General features: G+C 39.2%; 1 protein-coding gene across 5 annotated transcripts; it reads right to left on the bottom strand.

The window, feature by feature from the left end:
- Positions 1-271: 271 nt before the first annotated feature.
- si:dkey-65j6.2 (uncharacterized protein KIAA1755) lies at positions 272-19,089 on the bottom strand. Of its 5 annotated transcripts, none has more exons than XM_058409250.1 (22): positions 18,871-19,089; positions 12,948-13,145; positions 10,529-11,780; positions 10,201-10,374; positions 9,858-9,981; positions 9,057-9,150; positions 8,400-8,486; positions 8,137-8,250; positions 7,934-8,032; positions 7,481-7,632; positions 7,201-7,339; positions 6,949-7,071; positions 6,627-6,818; positions 5,741-6,282; positions 4,359-4,608; positions 4,145-4,228; positions 3,464-3,688; positions 3,186-3,356; positions 2,799-2,976; positions 2,552-2,686; positions 1,998-2,216; positions 272-1,648 (listed from the first exon to the last, which is right to left on the bottom strand). In XM_058409250.1, the coding sequence occupies exons 1-22, from the start codon at positions 18,871-18,873 to the stop codon at positions 1,458-1,460; spliced, it is 4,746 nt and encodes a 1,581-aa protein (XP_058265233.1). In that variant the 5' UTR covers positions 18,874-19,089; the 3' UTR covers positions 272-1,457. The 5 variants fall into 5 exon arrangements, with proteins under 5 accessions (XP_058265233.1, XP_058265231.1, XP_058265230.1 ...); XM_058409248.1 differs by having other exon boundaries at positions 5,423-6,282; positions 10,201-10,371; XM_058409247.1 differs by having other exon boundaries at positions 5,423-6,282; positions 18,871-19,088.
- Between the last annotated feature and the right edge of the window lie 722 nt (positions 19,090-19,811).

Below are 19,811 nucleotides of genomic sequence, written 5' to 3'. Positions count from 1 at the left end.
GAGCCACCAGTACCTACCTGTGCTGGTGTAATAGTGTATAAGGATAACACCTCCAAATTCTGTTATAAGTCTATATATATGCTAAAAGTCTTCTGCAAACCTGAAAGTTCTAACCGAGATCGTTTAGAAATCCAGTGTAACTCGACATCTTCCATTTAAATGACCTCATTGAACAACCTTTCAAACAAAGAGTACACTTGATTTCAGGTCATTATAAATATGAAGAAAGGAAACCAGTCGTTTACCCAATAATACTTTATTTTTTAACAGTTTTTTAAATTTTATTTTACACAGAAATATTTGGCTTTCTCATGAAGAGTAAATACATGTGATTTTGTTCAGCAAATGGATTCAGTTATACACATGCAGAAAAAGATGCTATACAAGAGCAATGTAAAGTGTTTTATTATTATTATTATTATTATTATTATTATTATTAATTAATGAATTAATTAATTTATTTTTATTCAAATAGAAAAGTGTTTTAAAAAAATTGTAAAATAACTGTTACTCTGATATATAAAGGCTTTAGAAAATCCCTATAACATTTTATAGGGATATAACATTTTAATAAAACTCCTCTATCCAATAACATGTATTCTTATCATTTATTTGTTCAGCAAACTGTTTTTCCAGCATTAAAATACAATCAGAATATGGACTATGCTTTAATCAGTGCTGTGCTTTTGTTGTGTGAAATTGTTCCACTTGTTCCCTATGTAAGCTTCAGTCTTCCTGCACACACTTCAGTGGAATGATCAGTTACCTGATGCGTGAAGGTCGACGGCTTTTTTGAGCGTTGTTTACTTTTCACTACGGTGATGTATGATGATTATATGCCTGCACATGCCTGTAACATCAGGTGAAATCCCCACAGCAACAGGATATGCTATCAGGTGACAGCAACAGACTTCCAAGCAGAGTGATTAAGAAAGAATATATAGTTTCACATAGAACTGAATAGAAATGTTGCTTTTTCAATATACACATTCCTTACTTTTGCAAATTATATGAAAAGGAAATATGATTTAAAAAAAGTAAAAGGTAACCCGTCTCTCCTGTTTGAATTATTGTAATTTCTTTGAGAAATATAAATAGAATGAATAGATTTATTCTATAAATAGAAAAATATTTTTAAATAAAGGATAGCAATAATTCTGAAAATAATATCCGTCTGGACTTCAGCTATTTAAGTTTGATAGTTAGTACAATCAAGGTTGTGTCTTAGAGACGAAAGTTACATAAAATTGTGTTCTTACGGCGATTTCGATGCCAAAATAAATGAACAGGCAAAAACAGAATATTTATTCAGAAACATTTGGTGGTTCTTGGTTGCTAAAACAGGCCACCCTAGAAGTTGTATGGAATTTGTATGTTGGGAAAAAGTGACAGTTAAGCATACAATATATTCAGAACAAATGGCAGCATCGTAAACAGTGAATCCGCAAATCCGTTCTCTAACCTTCTGAGAAATAAGAGGCATGTATTTTATGTGTTGTGCTACTGAGGCCCTTTTTTCGGGATAGAGCAGGTGATGTTTGCTGCATCTGGGGACCAGCAGGCGTTGTAAACCTCCCTCCTGTAGCACTGCAGGAACCTGAGGAACTACACACACGTGATCCGTATGGACCCGGAGACTCTATGCTCGCTTCGGAAGAGGAAACAGAGGAGGAGAAAAAATGATACAGATGTCCTACGGCATCCTCGTTGACAAAAGATATTATTTGGGAATGAAAACTGAACTGGGAAAATGCACCATAACACAAGATATCATCACTGTACGATCACAAGGCGAGGGAGTGAGGGTGAATGACAGCATCGACAAAGCACAGTAAGAACATTCAAATGAGTCATTTATAAGAAAATGACTATTCTACAGTGCTTCCTTTACTCTAAACATAGTCAATCAGCCACATGAAGCAATCATGAGACACCATATGTCTTGTTGACTGACAGTTTTGTGTCTTTTAGCTTGAGGAGGAAACTTGATTATGTACCATGGCAGTTGTTCTGATGGCTCAGCCGAGGTATCTGAGCTCCATGGCCGTTTTCAGGCACCGGGTTTTCTCGGAAACCGCTAGGGGACAAAGACCCTCTGCCTGAGGAGGAAGATGATTGACTGCCTGAGGTTGAGCCTATGGATTCTGGCCGAGGCAGCGATGTGTCGCTTTGGTGTCTGGGTGTTGTGAGATTTGGAGATTTTAATCCTTCAGTCTCTGTTACAAAAAAAAATAACAAAATGGTTGAAAAACTAAATTTCAAAGGAACATATTCACAGTCAAGACAATGATTAACTTTTGTATACAGTATATGGACATACAGTACAAAGCTAACATAGCATTTTCTACAAGTACCTTTTTTCCAGAGACCTTGATCGAGTCCTATAATATTCATGTATCTATATAATCTTCAGATTTTTGGTACATTTCTGCCTCCACTTATTGAAAGTGGCACAAAATTGAGCAGATATCCAATATGCCAAACTTCATTATTTTTTAAAAGTTAATATCATAGATCCATACAGAAACCCTATAGTGATTTGATCATAAACCTGGATTTTGAGAGATACCTCCTTCTTGGAAAAAAGAAGTGATGGTTCTGTTATGGACATCTGCTTCTTTAGGTTGAATTTTCATGAAAGGTTTACTACCCATTCCCATGAACACCTGCTCCTGTCTCCGCAACTCTGCAAAGCAAATCCATTTGTAAAGATTAAATTACAGTTCACAAAGTTGTTAAAGCACTGTGTGAGTGAGAGGAAATCTCTCTCTTTTGCTCTTCCTCTCTCTGTACCTCACCTCTGTTCTTCAGGGCCTGTTCCCACAGAATGCGCTCCAGGTCTGCAGTCCAGGCCTCTTTCATGTCCTGTCTCTCTGCCTGAAGCGTATATGTGTCCTGAGCTCTTCTTCTTCTGAACCAGATCTCAAAGCACAAGCCACTCTGTCCACAGTTCTGGGTTAGTCCTATGTCACATGTCTGTTTTTCAAATCGACGCATGACAGGTGGAACAAAATCAAATACACAGACATGCAGTGGATACGTACTGAGAAGTTACATCAATTATGTACCAGTCATTTTACATAATAATCGATCAGCAGATATATAACAGGCTTTATATATTAAACTCATTCTGTAAAAAAATACACTTTAAAGTTTCAGTGAAAGTGTAACTTGAAGTAATGTACCTTGAAAGACTGTTTGTAGACATACACATCATCTCCACGGTGCGTTTTCTTTGTCTTGGTGAACAGAATAAGATCCTGGAACAGAAACACTCGACGCAAAGCACGCTTCTTGCGAAATGTTATGTAGAGGTCATCTTGGCGAATTAACTGGCCTTGTTCCTGCAAGTTCACCTACAGAAACAGAAAAGGAGTAGTCATCAGATCCAGAGTTGTGAAACATCTGGGAAATAACAGCCGTTCCCTCACCAGACTCTGAGGCTTCCGCTTTTTTTACTCACATCACAGTCCTGGATGGCGTCCATGGTGAGCAGGTCGTTTCCGTGGCGTAGCTGGAATCGGACCACCTCGGCAGCACCCTGGATCTCTTTGCGTTCTGCGTCGTGTGCTGATCCACATTCCTCCAGCATCTCCTGCAGCAGCAGGCTGTACTTACTGATCCTCTGTACTGGCTTCAGCAGGTAGGAGGACAGATCCATGCTGTCTCCCAGCTCCAGCTGCTTACTCTGCAGGAATACAAAGCCATACTGAACAAATAAGCAAGTTTTCTTGCTTTATTTAGATGACAGAACTGCTACTTTTGTATACGTCAGCTGATTACGTTAGATCAAATGATGTTCAACTTGATCATTCCTATTGTGGTTCAGCCAAAGTAGCTTCACCTTAATTACCAGAATATACTCCTTCAAATCCACACTCCCCAAAGACTTGCCTACTCTAAAACATCTGAATTCTATTGGAAAAGCAAGAGCAGTTTCAATTTACAGTTAACATTCAGGTTCTCAGGTCTGTCTGGAGAATTAAATTAACCTGTTTGGAATTACATTGATTAGTACTGAGTAGTAATCTTACATTATATTATCTTAGATTTGTTAGATGACCCACAAAGAACAGCTCTTCTCTGAGCTAATGACCGATATGATGGTTACATTTAAGTCTACTTTGTTCTAGACATTCCTCACCTTGAAGAACTTGTGCTGTTGGATCAGAGCGTCTGACTGAGGCTTGTTCTTGCTGTAGAGAGCGTACAACCCAAAATTCTCTCTCTGCACCCAAATGAAATGACCCAAGAACAACAAAAATCATTGCAGAAAAGAAATAATATATTACAGTAAAAAAAAATCAAACATCAAAAAATAAAAAAAAAAACATCAGCCCTGAGTCGGAGGAACTCACATGTCTGAGGAAGCAGCGGCCCACTTGGAGTGGTTCGGTCCGGCAAGCCTCAAGTTCCTGCAGGAAGTAGTGGCAGTGGAAGGCATATAGGTTCTCAAGGTTCCCAAAGATCCTTCCACGCTGGCCTCTCAGGTCTGGGGGCACATCTGGCTGGGCCAGCAGGGGGAGATAATGAGTCAGGATGTAAGCCAGAGATCTTACATACTCCAGCTCTGTCAGCAGCAATTCCTCCATGATGCATTGCAGCCTCCTACGAAAGAAACTGGGATTTCAGAAGATATTTTCTTACAAATACAGCTGAAATGTGCTCACAGGTGGAGGATTATAACTCATGGATGCAGATCTGTATCTGTGAATGTGACTCAAACTGGGAAAGAGCAAAAATAGTAGAAAAGTCAGATGGACTAGTCATATAACTATAGACTATTTAAATTCTTTAATTTGTAATTGTGTTGGTTATTTAAACATAAACAAAGAAATGAAACCTTCTCTAGCATGGAATCAAATATTACTTCAGAGTAATAGATCTGTTCATTTCCTAAAATCTCTTGTAACTAATATCTTACACCTATCAGGCATAACATTATGACCACCTGCCTAATATTGTGTTGGTCCACCTTTTGCTGCCAAAACAGTCCTGACCTATCGAGGAATGGACTCCACTAGATCCCTGAAGGTGTGTTATGGTATCTGGCACCAAGATGTTAGAAGCAGATCCTTCTTAAGTCTTAAGTCCTGTAAGTTGCAAGGTTTAAAGGATACTTACAGGACATTAAGAACATGCAGGATGTTAAGGATACTTTTAATAGACCTGCAGACCGGGAACACCCCACAAGAGCTGTAGTTTCTGAGATGCTCTGATCCGGTCGTCTAGCCGTCACAATTTAGCCCAAATCCTTACACTTGCCATTTTTCCTGCTTCTATCACATCAACTTTGGGGAGAAAATGTTCACTTTTTACCTAATTTCCCACACACAGATAATGTGTTATTCTCTTCACCTGTCAGGGGTCATAATGTTACGCCTGATCGGTGTATGTTCTAACAATATTATTGCAATCATACATATTACTGCTTTCCATGCCAGGACTTGAAATGTTGTTTGCTGCTTCATTCTTCCACCTAGCATTTTCTTCAGAGTAGGAGGAGCTACCAAAGAGTGGTATTGGGTTTTGGAGCACTGATGTCTGAGGTCCAGAGCAGGTAGGTATTAAGATTTGGGAATTGGTGCAGATGAGTGGTGAGGTCTTAGATTCAGTGAATGTAGATGGTAGGATCTGAATCTTATAGGAAGAAGAGTCCTCCTTAGTGTATTTGGTTGAATTGTGGTGCCAGCTGAACCACTGGCAACCAACTGTGTCAGAACCTGCAACTGTTGCTTGCCTGTGGTCATGGGTTGTTTTTCTGGTTGACTTCTGGTCAGTATCTGCAACTGGAGCCATTTTGGAAACTTTACGTCCTTTACGGGATTGCCTGAAGCTGATGTTGAAGCAGGACACTGTGCCATGGATGCTGTCTCGGTTATTCCGGACCTTGACTTCTGTGCATTCAAGTTGGTTCTGATGTGTGTCAGGCTGTGGAAGCATTGCTCCTACATCAGTGCTCTCCTGCCCTGCATTACTGTGCCATTGATAGTGTAAAGATACAGGTACTGAAGGTTTTTGTTCTTGCTCCAACTCCTGCAGGATGTCCTCCAGTTGCCGACTGACCTCCTGACACCTTAGCCAAGTCAAGTTCCACACCTTCTTCCCCCAAGAGTTCTGCAATGAGCCGGCCTGGGTCTTTGCCTCTTGGAAGTGTTCAGGGGAAAACTGGCTGAGCTTTTCATGGCATCCCTGAAGAGTAGCCCATTTCTCTTGATGATTCATGTACTGCAGTCTCTCTTGTTCCAATTGCTGAGAGCAGTCTGTGGCCACCTCAGCTGCCTGTCAAAGTAAGAAGGGAATACAGTGATTAGATTATATGACAACAACCCCAGCGAACACCAACTAACCAGAGAAGTCCATGGATTTTTATTAAATTGGCCCTTAAATTGACAGATTTCCTCGCTGTCTTGGTTTCCCTTGATTTGACCCCTAATATTGTACCTTTCTTGGTCTAATGACTTTAGATGACCACAGTCTCAGTTTTATCCTGTAAAAATCTAAATGTCTAACCAACATTTGCAAAAATTCTTTGGTAACTGTTAAGCTTGGCCTAAAAGCAGTTTCTTGACTATCTGGAGGTCCAAAAGAAAGACAGAGGTCTGCTAAAAAAAAAGGAAACTTACCCTCTCACAGAAGTGGCACAAAGTTAGCATGGTCTTCAGCTCATCACAGTACTGCTCTGCTTGAGAGAGAAATTCAGACAAGTTGGATTTGAATGTAGATATCATTATATTGAACACTTCCGTCTCGGGATAGTTTGGTCCCTGAGTACATTCTGCTTCATTTAGTAACATCATCGCCTGAAGCTTATGCTCCTGTAAAACATATATAACACAAATTCATTCAGGTTGAACCATAGTAAGAGGAAAATATTATGATTTCATGAATTTGTTTTGTTTTATTTGATGTAATTAAGTTGATTAAGAGTCAGGAATGAATGACTACATTAGCTTCAGAGAGGACAGCGGTTAAGCATTGGAGAATCTCCTCAAAGCTCCTGCTTGGTTCCTCTGCAGATTCAGCCTCAAGTATACGTCTCTCTCCCTCCACATCAAACCACTCCTTAATCTGGAAAAAGCCAACACAGGTTCTAAACTCTAAAATGGCAATTAAGAATCATTCAAGATTTTTCTATTCTAGTGGTCCAGTGAATTCCTGGAATGTTAGTCAGTTAGATTTATGATTGTGATTGGATACCTCCATAAACCTTGATTCCATCTTCCTGAGATGTAGCAAGAAGCCAAGGTGTTGAAATGATATATTGGATCTTCTCACCAACACATGAACATGTTCCTCTACCTCACTGTAGAGGGCATCCACAGTATCCATGACCTTACTGGAAAAAGATACCAGAGATTTTTTTAAATTATTCAGTATTACTGAGAATGTACTAGAATGATACCATGGTGTTCAACTTTGTTAGACCTGCAGGGTATCCCTGTTAGATTGACACATTAGAGTAGCACTTTAGCATTACCAGCTTGTCTCGTAGTGCACTCCTCTTGCATCACTCTCCCATCTCAACCTGGCCAACAAGGCTCCGCTTTCCTTTTGTAAGGTAACTAATTGGGTGTCTTCAAGTACATCCTTTATTAGAACCCTTTGGTCATTAATGCACTGCTGTACATCCTTTAAAAACAGAAATAAAAATTGATCAGGACACAAAAACTGAATATGTCCTTCAGTAGGAGAAGGTGCTGGCATAGCATGTTTTTGCAGCATTTTTCTATACACAAACCTCACATAGCTGCTGTAACCTAACTGATAACAGGAGCTAATTTATTTTACTTGCATTCCAGTCAATGTAGCAATATTAGTAAAAGTATAAAAAGTATAGAACCCATTATAAGAAAATATAAGCGGCTGCTGGCTGGTAACAGTAACAGTAGGCCACATAAACACAGACACTGATGCTGGATTTGAACTATACCTGAGCTGTGTCTATTTTATGGACCCCTTCTAACTTCCTTATGGCTTCTAGAAGCAAATTTGATGCTTCCTTCATGGCAAACACAAATGGATACAGTTCCTATAAATCAGACAACAGAATTTATAGCCTGTGCAATTTTTTAATAAGAAGTAGTTATGAGAAATTTATATCCTGTGATTTATAATGCTCATGATAAAACTAACCTGATGAAGGTGCAGCCAGTTTCTGTGACTGTAAAGAAAAGTGCCTTCCAGGGCTGGGCTCAGCTGGCTGTAGTCTATATATCTGTGAAGAGCTTTCAGGGATGTCACGACCTCCTACATTAAAAATGAGAGGGATTTATAAGGTAGCGTGTTGTGCTTTTATTATCTCTATGTATAATACTTGATAATGCTTTTATATATATATGAGGATATAATTATATATGTTAATATTATTGTGACTCAATAATTCAAAAGCCCCATACCATGTCTCCGGGGTATTTCCTGGAGCTATAACTTTTCTCCTTACTGATCAGCAGTAGAACACTGTGGACTGCTTTTGGATTCTGCTCCTAAATAATTCAAAGAAAAACACCAAAGGCAAAATTTCTACACAGAAGCAAAGGAGATTATTCTCTGTCACGTAAGCCTTGTCATTTAATACAGATTGAATTGGGAGCTGGAATAAAAAATGGGACCATGTGAAAGCCCTCAAGGGTGGAGGTTGGGAAAAATGATGCCCATTTACACCACAGTCCAAAATGAGGAAACAGCAGAAATGATAAAAATAAATAAATAAATAAATATGAACATAACAGACAATAATGCTTGTATAATTAATCTGTATAATTAGCTAACTCAATTTTTTGATTTACAGTTGTACGATAACACAAGTATATGTTGGATTTGTGACCAATACAGGAAAATTACAGTAAAAAATACAGCACTGTAAATCAAGTGAACAATCTGGCAAACCAATTTAGCTGAGCTTTTTTTTAGGCAGTTTCACGTGTTATGGTGATTGCTGGCACATTGCCAATATTCGTCAAAGTAATCTAACCTCCTAACCTTGATAAAGGTGTTATTTAATGCTAACAACACACCAGTGATTCTCTTTTAAACTGGACTACACAAGCACTCACCTGCACCATCTGCAGAGCTTCAAAGAATTCTGGGTGTGGTGGTATCTTGCGGCTGTCATACACAACCGTCATTCCAAACTCTCTCTCATCCTTCCTGTTTGGAAATATTTTGTGTAGATTTGCTTTATAAAGGGTTAAGTTATACTCTGCAGTATTAAAAGTACAATGAAATATCATATTGAACCCATGTTGTTTTTCAGTACCACAGTAAAACCATGTTGGTTTCATAGTTACCATGAAGTACTGTGGTCAAACCACTGGACTATCAACATTACATTAATGTGCCAAACTGAAGCTGCAGTATCATAATTTCATTGTTGCCGTGGAGCACAGTAGTAAAACCATGGTAATATGCCATAGTCAGAATAGTACCAAACGAGAAGTATCATGGTTGCCACAGTAAAACCTTTATAATGTCATATTAGTATGAAGTCCCTTAATAAATCCATGTAGTATCTTGTTTAGAATGTAGTACCATAGTCTAACCGCTGTAGTCGTGTTGGTAGCATGATGTCCCATTGGAATATCATGGTAGTATCATAGTTGGCATGAAGTTCCATATCATAACCATGATTATGTTATAGTTGATACATATGCTAAAACCATTAGCTAATCCTAGCCCCCATGGTTGCCATTGGGTACCATAATAGAACTATGGTAGTAGCATGGTTACCATGACATACCATACAAATGCATGGCAGTATCATAGTTACCATGAAGTATTCTAGTAAAATGATGGTCTGTCTTGATGTGGTTGCTATGAAGTATCATATTAAAACCATCGTGAGGAACATTTCATACCTAGTGATTGTATGGAAGTAAAGCAGAAGTTTACATAGCGCCCTGCTGGACAGCAAAGGAGACCCCCAGTGCTGATGATCACCATAAACCTCCACCACTACTCTGTTTGTGTGATCTCTGCCACCTGAGGAGGAGACACAGAGTTGTATCCATTACATTGCAAAGTTATGGACATCGGATTAGGATGGTAAAGGTTGGAATGAACTAAGAACTTTCAAATATTCTTAAGTTCTAAGTGAACTTGATGACAACGATTGCACATGCTTGAAAGTCTGATCAGAATTGTTTGTTATCTAACCTTTTGTTTAAAACTCATTTTTATTTAATTTGACAGATTTTTTACCTGTCAGGCAAGATAGTCCTGCTTGCAGGAGGCTGGTCTCTGGATCAGATGGAGCTAGGAATTGTGATCTCTTTCCAGGCTTTTTTATATCGGTATGATGTAACGAGGATACAGTTTTATTTGTGTGAGGTCCCTTAGCTAGAAGGGGAAGATTTCTATGGTCCTGAGCTTCTTCTAGAGGAAATATGTATAAGGAACACACATGTACGCAATCTTGGCAACATGTAAATGTATCCATTTTTTTATTCTTTGACCAATATTCCAATAATTGAAATGCATCTTAAATAAAACAGGGGAGAACCTTTAAAGAACCTTGAATTGGTCTTACCTTGCACTGGTTGCTTTCGTCTGCTTAACTTTGGTGAAACCAGACCACATGAAGTGTTTTTTTCCCCATGATCTACATGTAACCTTGGGGTCACATCAGTCTTGCTGTCCGATTTTCCCTCACTGGGATATCCTCGGAAAACAGTGCGACTTTTCTCAGGTTCTGTTTCAGTCATGTTTGGGGTGATACAGGCAATGATTCCTTCACTCAGTTCTGTCATGTCTGCCAAGATACCCTGAGAATCATCAGTAAACTTTCTATGATTTTCACTGAAGTTATTATTTATAGTTTGTATCTCTGGAAACAGTTTCAGAACTGGTCTGTGAAGATGATCTTTTCTCACTGGTCTTTCAGAAATAACTGGTTCTTTTATCCTGTGTTCATTTCTAACAGAACATTGCTCTTCCCTGCAGTACTCCTTGTAGCGGCATTCTTGGTTCTTGGTCCCTTGTCCATGCTTCCTCCTCAGGCAAGGAGTACAAGGCTGCTCTGCAAACCTTACAGTCCGTCCGCAGGTGGGACGATCATGACCCTGGCCTACAGGAGGTGTGACCTTGTGTGGCTTTTGCAAACACGTTCTAAGCTGAGAACTTGTCTGAGAATCTCCAAAATCCTTGATACGTTCCACATCGTTTACATCCTCATCCACAAAACAAGCTTTACTGCGACTGTCCCAGGTATTAGGAGACACCCAGCCAAGTGGCCTCACCTCAGGCATGGCTTGATTCATCTCACTCTGTCTGGAGCTGTCTACCAAGCACAAAGACACTGCAATCCCATCCTTAGCGGGACAGATCCTGGTCTCAACTGAATAACCCTGCCAGGAAGGTCCGTTCAATGGTTGCTGTTGATTGGAAATACCAGAAGAATCCATGTGTTGTGACTGGTCTTCAAACACTGGGTAGGCCACCTGATCCCAAGGCACCTTCACTAAGCACTGCTCAGTAGCCAGCACACAGTTACGGAGCAGCTTTCCATGCCTGCCTACATTGAGCTCTTTTAGCCAGTCCTGGGTGAAAATACGGCTAAATAAGTCCTCAGGTATTGGAGTTTCCTCCAAATCATGCTGCTCCTCATCCAACAGACTTCGAACCACGATACAGGCTGACTGCTTTTTAAACGGCACTACCTGTAAGTAGAAGTCTTCAAATGACAGCAGCAGTGGGTTGATGGGAGCGAGATGGATTACAATGTGGTCATACAGGCACAGCGGCCAGCCTGAACAGTGGAACGGCAAGTCTGAATATGGGACCTGGACAAAAGAGGAATTCTCTGATAATGCGTTCACGTTACAGTTAAATGGCGCTTGCCATATTGGAATACTTTATTTACTTCTAGCTCTATGTAAACATAAAATGAGGCTAGAACTAGTTTACCCCGATATTTGAAAATGTGTTCACACATACATGGGTGTAGCAAAAATAGAAGCATCTAAGAAACATGAATTGTTTTTCCCACCCATGATGAACCAAACAAATTCCTGTCATTTTCTTTTGTTGGATTTCCATTTTTCATAATTTTATAATGCTTGTGGGTAAGAACTACTAGCTAATCATAGCACAAGAGGCAGGATTTGTTGGAATATGAATGGAAAAAACCCCCAGGGAATCAATCAATCACTGAGCAAAGGTACTTCTTTTTGGACATGAGGTTAAGACAACTCAAGCTTTTTGAATTGATAAGAATTCCAATAAAGTATATTTCTTTTATCCACACCATCAAGTAGCACAGATGATTACAAAAACATTATCAGGTTTTGACTTTGTAGTTTGACTTTAGTTATATTCAATGAGATCATTATATACAAACCCTCTACCTCTAGTGAATTTCTACTCTGGTTACAAGAGGAAGCATAGAGTAGAAACTCTCCCTGGATTTATATAGAACGTATATAAAACCAGATGTACATAAAACAAGGTCCTTCTTCAATGTAAAAAAAACCCCTTAAAACTAAGGTACATCAAAAAATAATAATAAAAAAACAAAACAATAAAACCCCCCCAAAAAGGTACATCATGCTGAGACTGTGGTATTATTAGTTGGATATAATGTATAGACAGAAAAACTCAGATAATTACCGACAGAAACTTGTGAAATAGATATTTACACTAATAGTGTGAGGGAATGCTCTTGATGTCAGAGGTATGCTTCTGATCTCTGCTCCCGAGGTCTACATGAATAGTTGATGCATGTGCAAAGACAGATCGTGTTCTGCTTATTTTAAGGAAGGTATGTTCAGAAAGAAACGCCCAAAATGTACATGCATGGAATCAGCATTCCATGTTTGCTGGACAGTTTTTTATTTTATTGGAATATGTCAATCTTCATTAAATAACAATGTAGAATTGTTGGTTTAGTCCTCACTTAATGCGATTAATTCTTGCATGTCTGTGCTGTGACACCACCTTTTCATACTCACACAAGCTGCCTCTCTGACCCTCTCCAGGAGTCGTCTGGCTGGGATCAGGAAGTCAGTTAGGCACTGAAGCGAATCGCCGTCATAAAGACCCTCAGAGACATGTAATAGTTGGCTGAGGACAGTGGGAGCTGCAGCTTCAAAAGGAGGGTAGAGAGCAGAGAGAGTGCTCAGGATGGAGGAGTCCAGGGAGTCTGGGTTCTGGAGATAGAAACCTTTTCGTTACTGGTTGGATAATTGAGATATAAATGTTCTTTTGAGTCGGTGCTTTTGCAATACAGTAATTTGCTTAACATATGAAAACATGTAATCTATAAATACCCTGGTATTAGCATGTTCATTTTTAGCCCTTAAAGTAGCAGGTAAAACTGTTGATTGTTGAAAGTTTTCAAGCCAATGCCACTGTGCCAAATCTAGGCCCTTGAGCAAGAAGTCTGAATTTCTCAATTGAGTTCTATGTTGCTTTATATAAAAGTGTAACAAATTCATCAATGAACAATAAAGGAAGCTAGTTTGGTAACACCGAACATACTACAAGAAACAGATTAGACTCAGTACTCAACGTCTAATCTGATTCAAGCATTTGAGACTCTGAAAGGGTTCACAAAAAGCAAACTGTCACATTTGATTGATTCACTTCAGTACAGTGTTTTGGTCCATGAAGAAATCTTTCTTCATTTTGTTTTCCAGCTGAACAAAACATCAGTATATTCATTCTAAACAAAATATTCTGGCGTTTCCTCTGAAAACAAATCAGCTAATTAACCAGTCCAAACTAGCTTAAAGTTTTGCAATAGATTTAACATTTCAGATTGGATCCCAAGACTAGATTCCTGTCTGGGTGGAATTTCTCTGCATCTCCTCCCCAGGTCCTCATGGGTTTCCTCTGGGTTCCATCCTATGGGATTTCCTTCTAATCAGTTTTTTTTCTCTTTCTAATCAGTGTTTTTCCTAGCACTAGACATTTCGGTGTACACATGGTCAGGAGTAGATTTAAATATACACACCTCATCATGAGCAAGAACAAGTTAATAAATCACATTCTATCAGTAAAGCAGTTTACACTCCAAACTACATGTAGGCATGGCTGATAAATGAGACGCCTGGAGTGCATGTCTGGTCTTCAGTTTCGCTTGTTCAGGAACAGGGATTATGCACGGCTGCAATTACAAATAGAATAAAGGCCACGGGACGAGACCTTAGTGAACTATCCATCAACACACTCGCTCCAAACTTCACCTTCATCCACCGTGGACTGAATTCCTCTTTAAAGCGAAGAGGGATTGCAGTTACAGTGTAGTTTCTAGCGTAGGTTTTCATCCAGAGAAAAGGAAAACCTCCAATGGCGCCACCAGAGTTAACCTCCATACAGAATATTTTCTTTTTTACTGCTTAATTCCAAGTGTGTATTAGGAATAACTGGAGGAAGTGTGGGAGAAACGGATCCAAAGCCGGGCCTTGTAGGGAACCACAGGGTATAACTAAAAAAAAAACTAAAAAGGCTTTAGAGGTGATAGACTTGTGGACATTGATGATTGACACCTTGTTAATGTTACTTGTAAGATTTAAAAACAGACACAGCCAGCATATGAAGGTCGAGCTTAAAGCACATGAAAAGGCTAAAGCTTAAAATCCTTCCATTTGATGAATTCTGTTGAAAAACAAAGAAGTGAAAAGCCAGTGAGAGTGCTGGAAGAGTCTGAGGTTTCACGTTCCCACTGATTCCCACTGATTCCTGACCTTTTGACCCACAACTTCCTCTTTAAGTGTAGTCTTAATTCAGCACACCTGTCATGTCCCCAGTCACAGTGGATCCACATATCCTTTTTTTCAGGATAAAGGATAATGACCAAGTGGTTCATCATCACACAGATTTGAGCAACCCTTACAGCAATCTATCATTAATCTAACAACACGTATATGAGCCGCACTAAACCTGCTGGACGATTAACCTGTAAATCACATCCCATTTCACAAAACAGAGAAAAAGTTGCATCATCACTGAATCATACAGTGACCAGAATCTCAGGTATATATATATACAAAATAACCATCTCTTCACCAACCAGCTCCATCCCACATATCAGGATAGAAAAATATCAATGCCTTTTTTATGGTTAATTAACCTTTTGTTTAATGTTTAGTGTAAATGAAAGTCCACTTTATTTTTGAAAAATGAACAATTTGAAAAAAGCCAGTTTAAATAATTCCTTTAAAAAATTGCATTTTAATAATTGTTATGTGAATGTCTGACTATTAGCATCAACAAACCTGTTAGCATCCAGTTACTTTCAGAAAATATCTCATTGTTAGGACAACAGAATCTCATTAATGTTAGAAAACATCTCATTGAGATTAAAGCGTAAAATAAACTGCATCTAATCCTGTCAGTTGCACCACATGACAGAAGCTTATACACTGTAGTGACCATGTGAGCTGTACAGTAAAAAACAGATCACTTATATCACGTTTATTACATATTAATTCCATAGCAACATTGTCTTATAATAACACGATGCTTTTCGTGATGTTTTCTTGTAATAGACAAATATTTTTTTCATCATAATGAGATGATTTTGGTCTTTTGTTTTTTCTCATAAGGTATTTATGTAGTAATTAGATGCCTTTCTTAACAAGCTATTTTTAATAATAATAACAAGATGATTTTCTAAAATTGCCTGGCAGCAAATACCTTTTAAATACGCAAATGAGTTGTTTTTAGTATACTTTGCATAAACTGCGTATTAAAAAACTGGTTTCATGTCTATAAATGAAACGAATGAACCTGTTCATTAAAATCAGTTATTAAATTTCACTCAGATGCAGGATTCAGTTTGCTGAATAAATGATCTTTAGTTTGTCGTCTCAGTCTTCACCAAGTCCTAATTTAGCGCTAACGCCTTCCTGCAGCTGTCTCACTGCCTCTGCTACACCTGACTCATCTCGACCTGTAGAGGCCGTAAAGAAGCGCTCCCTGTGACCTCTGACCCTCAGACCCATCCGTCAACCAAACGAATGATTGACCAGGACCTTGTGTGGAGTAAAAAAAAAAACTAGTGCTCTAAGATCTTATGATTTAAGACAGCAGTGAGATGGAAAAAAATGGAAAGAGAATGTTAGGACAAAGATCAATCTTTCAGAAAATTTATAATATTTTCCATTGGACTGTATATCCCCATACACTGAAATCTGTCTCTATCTCTATCTGTGTGTGTGTGTGCGTCTCTATCTGTCTCTGTCTCTCTGTTTCTCTCTCTATCTGTGTGTCTCTCTCTCTCTCTATCTGTGTGGATCTCTCTATCTGGGTGTGTGTGCATGTCTCTCTCTCTCTCTCTCTCTCTCTCTCACGCCACAGAAATTAAAGAGATGAAATCTACCGTCCCAGAGTTCCTTTTAATTCCATCTCCAGCTAAAAGCTGAAGGTTCTCATTTAGCCAAACAGGGAAATGATTCTGTTTCCTGTGTTTATGTCACACACATCTTCCCAGACTGAAACTCGTCCTGCTGATAAACGGATCGAGATTTTGTCAGCGGAAATGTTCTGTCGTCCATCACTATGGCAGTTCCTAAACTCCCAGCTAACACAGACACGCCAGACTGTTGACACCGAACGCAGTTTAATGTGTGATGCATCATTCCTGCTACTTTCAGTCAATAAAAATCATCTACAGTATATTTCCTGGATCTAATGTGTAAACTGAAAATTTCACAGATGATCCATTTTCTCATTTTCCTCATTTGTTTTTTTTTTTGCCATCATGTAATTACTTATTGAATTAGTCTGTTTCACACTGACTGCACTTTCATTCAGGACTGTTTAATCTTCACATTAGCATATTGGGCTGCAGTTTTGCCTGTAAACAGTAAGAACCATGTAATTATACTACACACACACACACACACACACTGAGGTTAATAAGACCAGCAGGTAACAGAAAACCTGTTATTCCAACAAATCCCTGTTGATTAAAAACACAAAAGTGTATTGTTTTCTCATTAGCCTTGGCAGTGATTAGCATTTTCTGTCTTTCTTAAAGTAAGAGTAATAGTTGAATGAAAAATTATTCACTTGGCTTAACATTTCATGGATAAAGAAAAAAAAAGCAGAAATCTTTTACACAGAAAAATAGATTTTGTTGGCCTAGTTTTACCTGATATTTACCTGATAGTGAAGAAGCTGTGGCCTAGCTGTGTGTCTCAGTTGCAGTGTAGGAGGCATGGCCTAACTGTGCTGGCCAATTGCAATGAAAGGGGTGTGGCCTAACCGTGCCTGTCATTATTAGTGAAGGAGGTGTGGCTTAGCTGTGCCTGTCATTATTAGTGAAGGAGGTGTGGCCTAGCTGTGTCTGTCATTATTAGTGAAGGAGGTGTGGCCTAGCTGTGCATGTTATTATCAGTAAAGGAGGTGTGGCCTAGCTGTGCCTGTCATTATTAGTGAAGGAGGTGTGGCCTAGCTGTGCCTGTCATTATTAGTGAAGGAGGTGTGGCCTAGCTGTGCCTGTCATTATTAGTGAAGGAGGTGTGGCCTAGCTGTGTCTGTTATTATTAGTGAAGGAGGTGTGGCCTAGCTGTGTCTGTCATTATCAGTGAAAGAGGTGTGGCCTAGCTGTGTCTGTTATTATTAGTGAAGGAGGTGTGGCCTAGCTGTGCCTGTCATTATTAGTGAAGGAGGTGTGGCCTAGCTGTGCCTGTTATTATTAGTGAAGGAGGTGTGGCCTAGCTGTGTCTGTTATTATTAGTGAAGGAGGTGTGGCCTAGCTATGTCTGTCATTATCAGTGAAGGAGGTGTGGCCTAGCTGTGTCTGTCATTATCAGTGAAGGAGGTGTGGCCTAGCTGTGTCTGTCATTATCAGTGAAGGAGGTGTGGCCTAGCTGTGCCTGTCATTATTAGTGAAGGAGGTGTGGCCTAGCTGTGTCTGTTATTATTAGTGAAGGAGGTGTGGCCTAGCTGTGTCTGTTATTATCAGTGAAGGAGGTGTGGCCTAGCTGTGCCTGTCATTATTAGTGAAGGAGGTGTAGCCTAGCTGTGTCTGTCATTATCAGTGAAGGAGGTGTGGCCTAGCTGTGCCTGTCATTATTAGTGAAGGAGGTGTGGCCTAGCTGTGTCTGTTATTATTAGTGAAGGAGGTGTGGCCTAGCTGTGTCTGTTATTATCAGTGAAGGAGGTGTGGCCTAGATGTGCCTGTCATTATTATTGAAGGAGGTGTGGCCTAGCTGTGTCTGTCATTATTAGTGAAGGAGGTGTGGCCTAGCTGTGTCTGTCATTATCAGTGAAGGAGGTGTGGCCTAGCTGTGTCTGTCATTATCAGTGAAGGAGGTGTGGCCTAGCTGTGTCTGTCATTATCAGTGAAGGAGGTGTGGCCTAGCTGTGTCTGTCATTATCAGTGAAGGAGGTGTGGGATAAACTCAACGTCAAGATAAACAGGTTACTGATCTGTTTAAAAGCAAATTTCTCAACAAAGAAAAGCACCGAAAGATACACCATGTAAAACAGGAAACTTTCACTTGCTGCTAAAACTGAGTACAAATGAATAATGGTGTTCAAAACCATTCTGCCGATTAAACACCAAGAACATCCTGCATTATACAATACAAACCACTCGGTTTGTTCATGTTACATAAATCAGTCAGCAGAGTGTTAATCTAAAGCGTTACCATGTTGCTTATTGCTACGCAGCGAAAACACTGTCCACACCACAGCCTTGTCTTTTAGGACATTTACCAGATGACCAAATACCACAACACACTCAGTCCTGCAGGATTTAAACCACTGAATTATCTATAAAAAAAGTTTAAAAAATCTTATTTTAATAAATGTTAAAATAACCTGTAAAATAATAACGGCATTAATGTGTGTGTGTGTGTCTGTGTAACTGCACACATGATATTAAGTTGAAATTGTAACCCAAATATACTGAAGATTTACCATTTTGTCCTGAAGGAGTTTTATTGAGTCAGAAGTGTCTTCATCGGTCCTGTACGAAGAATCCTAAACTCCATCATTCTGGTGAAAGCAATCAGCACGAAACTTCCCTCTCTCTCTCTTTCCCTGTAACTCTCTCTCTCACTCTCTCCTCATCTCTCTCAACAGTGATGTTTCTCTGCTCTGACTTTTGGAGAGCGTAATGTAAACTGAACGTCGAACACGTGAGAAAGTGAGGCAGAGAGATAGCAGGGAGTTCAGAGGAAAGACATTTAGCCTGAACCTCTCTTGAGAGGTGAATTTACATATTCATCATTTCCTGTGTCCTCCATTTTAACTCTTTCTCCGGCTTTTTTGACTTCTTGTTTTTTTGCGTAATCAAAAAAAGTAGCTTATTTTCTAGAATTGTCCTCAGCGTAATGTATAATGTATTTATAAGTGGAGTTACTGTTATCGCCTAAGAGTTGGTTAGCCTCCTCTAGAAGCGTGAATTATTCTTAGCTTTTTTATATATCTGTTTATAGTTACACTTACACATCAGCCACACAACCCTGAGTCATTCACTTATAACTAGGGTTGCAAAATTCCAGTAATTTTTTAAGGCTGGAAACTTTCTATGGGAATTAATGGGAATATATGAGAATTAATGGAAATTAATGGAAATTAACAGGAATTAATGGGAATATTTTCAAAACTTCTTTTTCCATTTTACTTATTACACTTTCCTGAAATTAAGAAGACAAAAAAGTACATCTTAGCAGTTTCCTGAAACATGATGAATAAAAGAAAAATGCATGTGCACCACAGTTCCTATGCAAAGTCAAAGAACTCCGTCTCCTTTCTCAATGGACAGAATCTCTGGGTATGTGTTACACAGTTTTTGTGTAGTTTCTTATGTTGACATAGTGGAGACCTGGCAACCCATGGGAAAATCAGGACATCTG

Source organism: Hemibagrus wyckioides, linkage group LG15 (assembly GCF_019097595.1).
Source record: "Hemibagrus wyckioides isolate EC202008001 linkage group LG15, SWU_Hwy_1.0, whole genome shotgun sequence".
Lineage (NCBI taxonomy): Eukaryota > Metazoa > Chordata > Actinopteri > Siluriformes > Bagridae > Hemibagrus > Hemibagrus wyckioides.
This window is presented reverse-complemented; position numbering and strand designations above follow the sequence as displayed.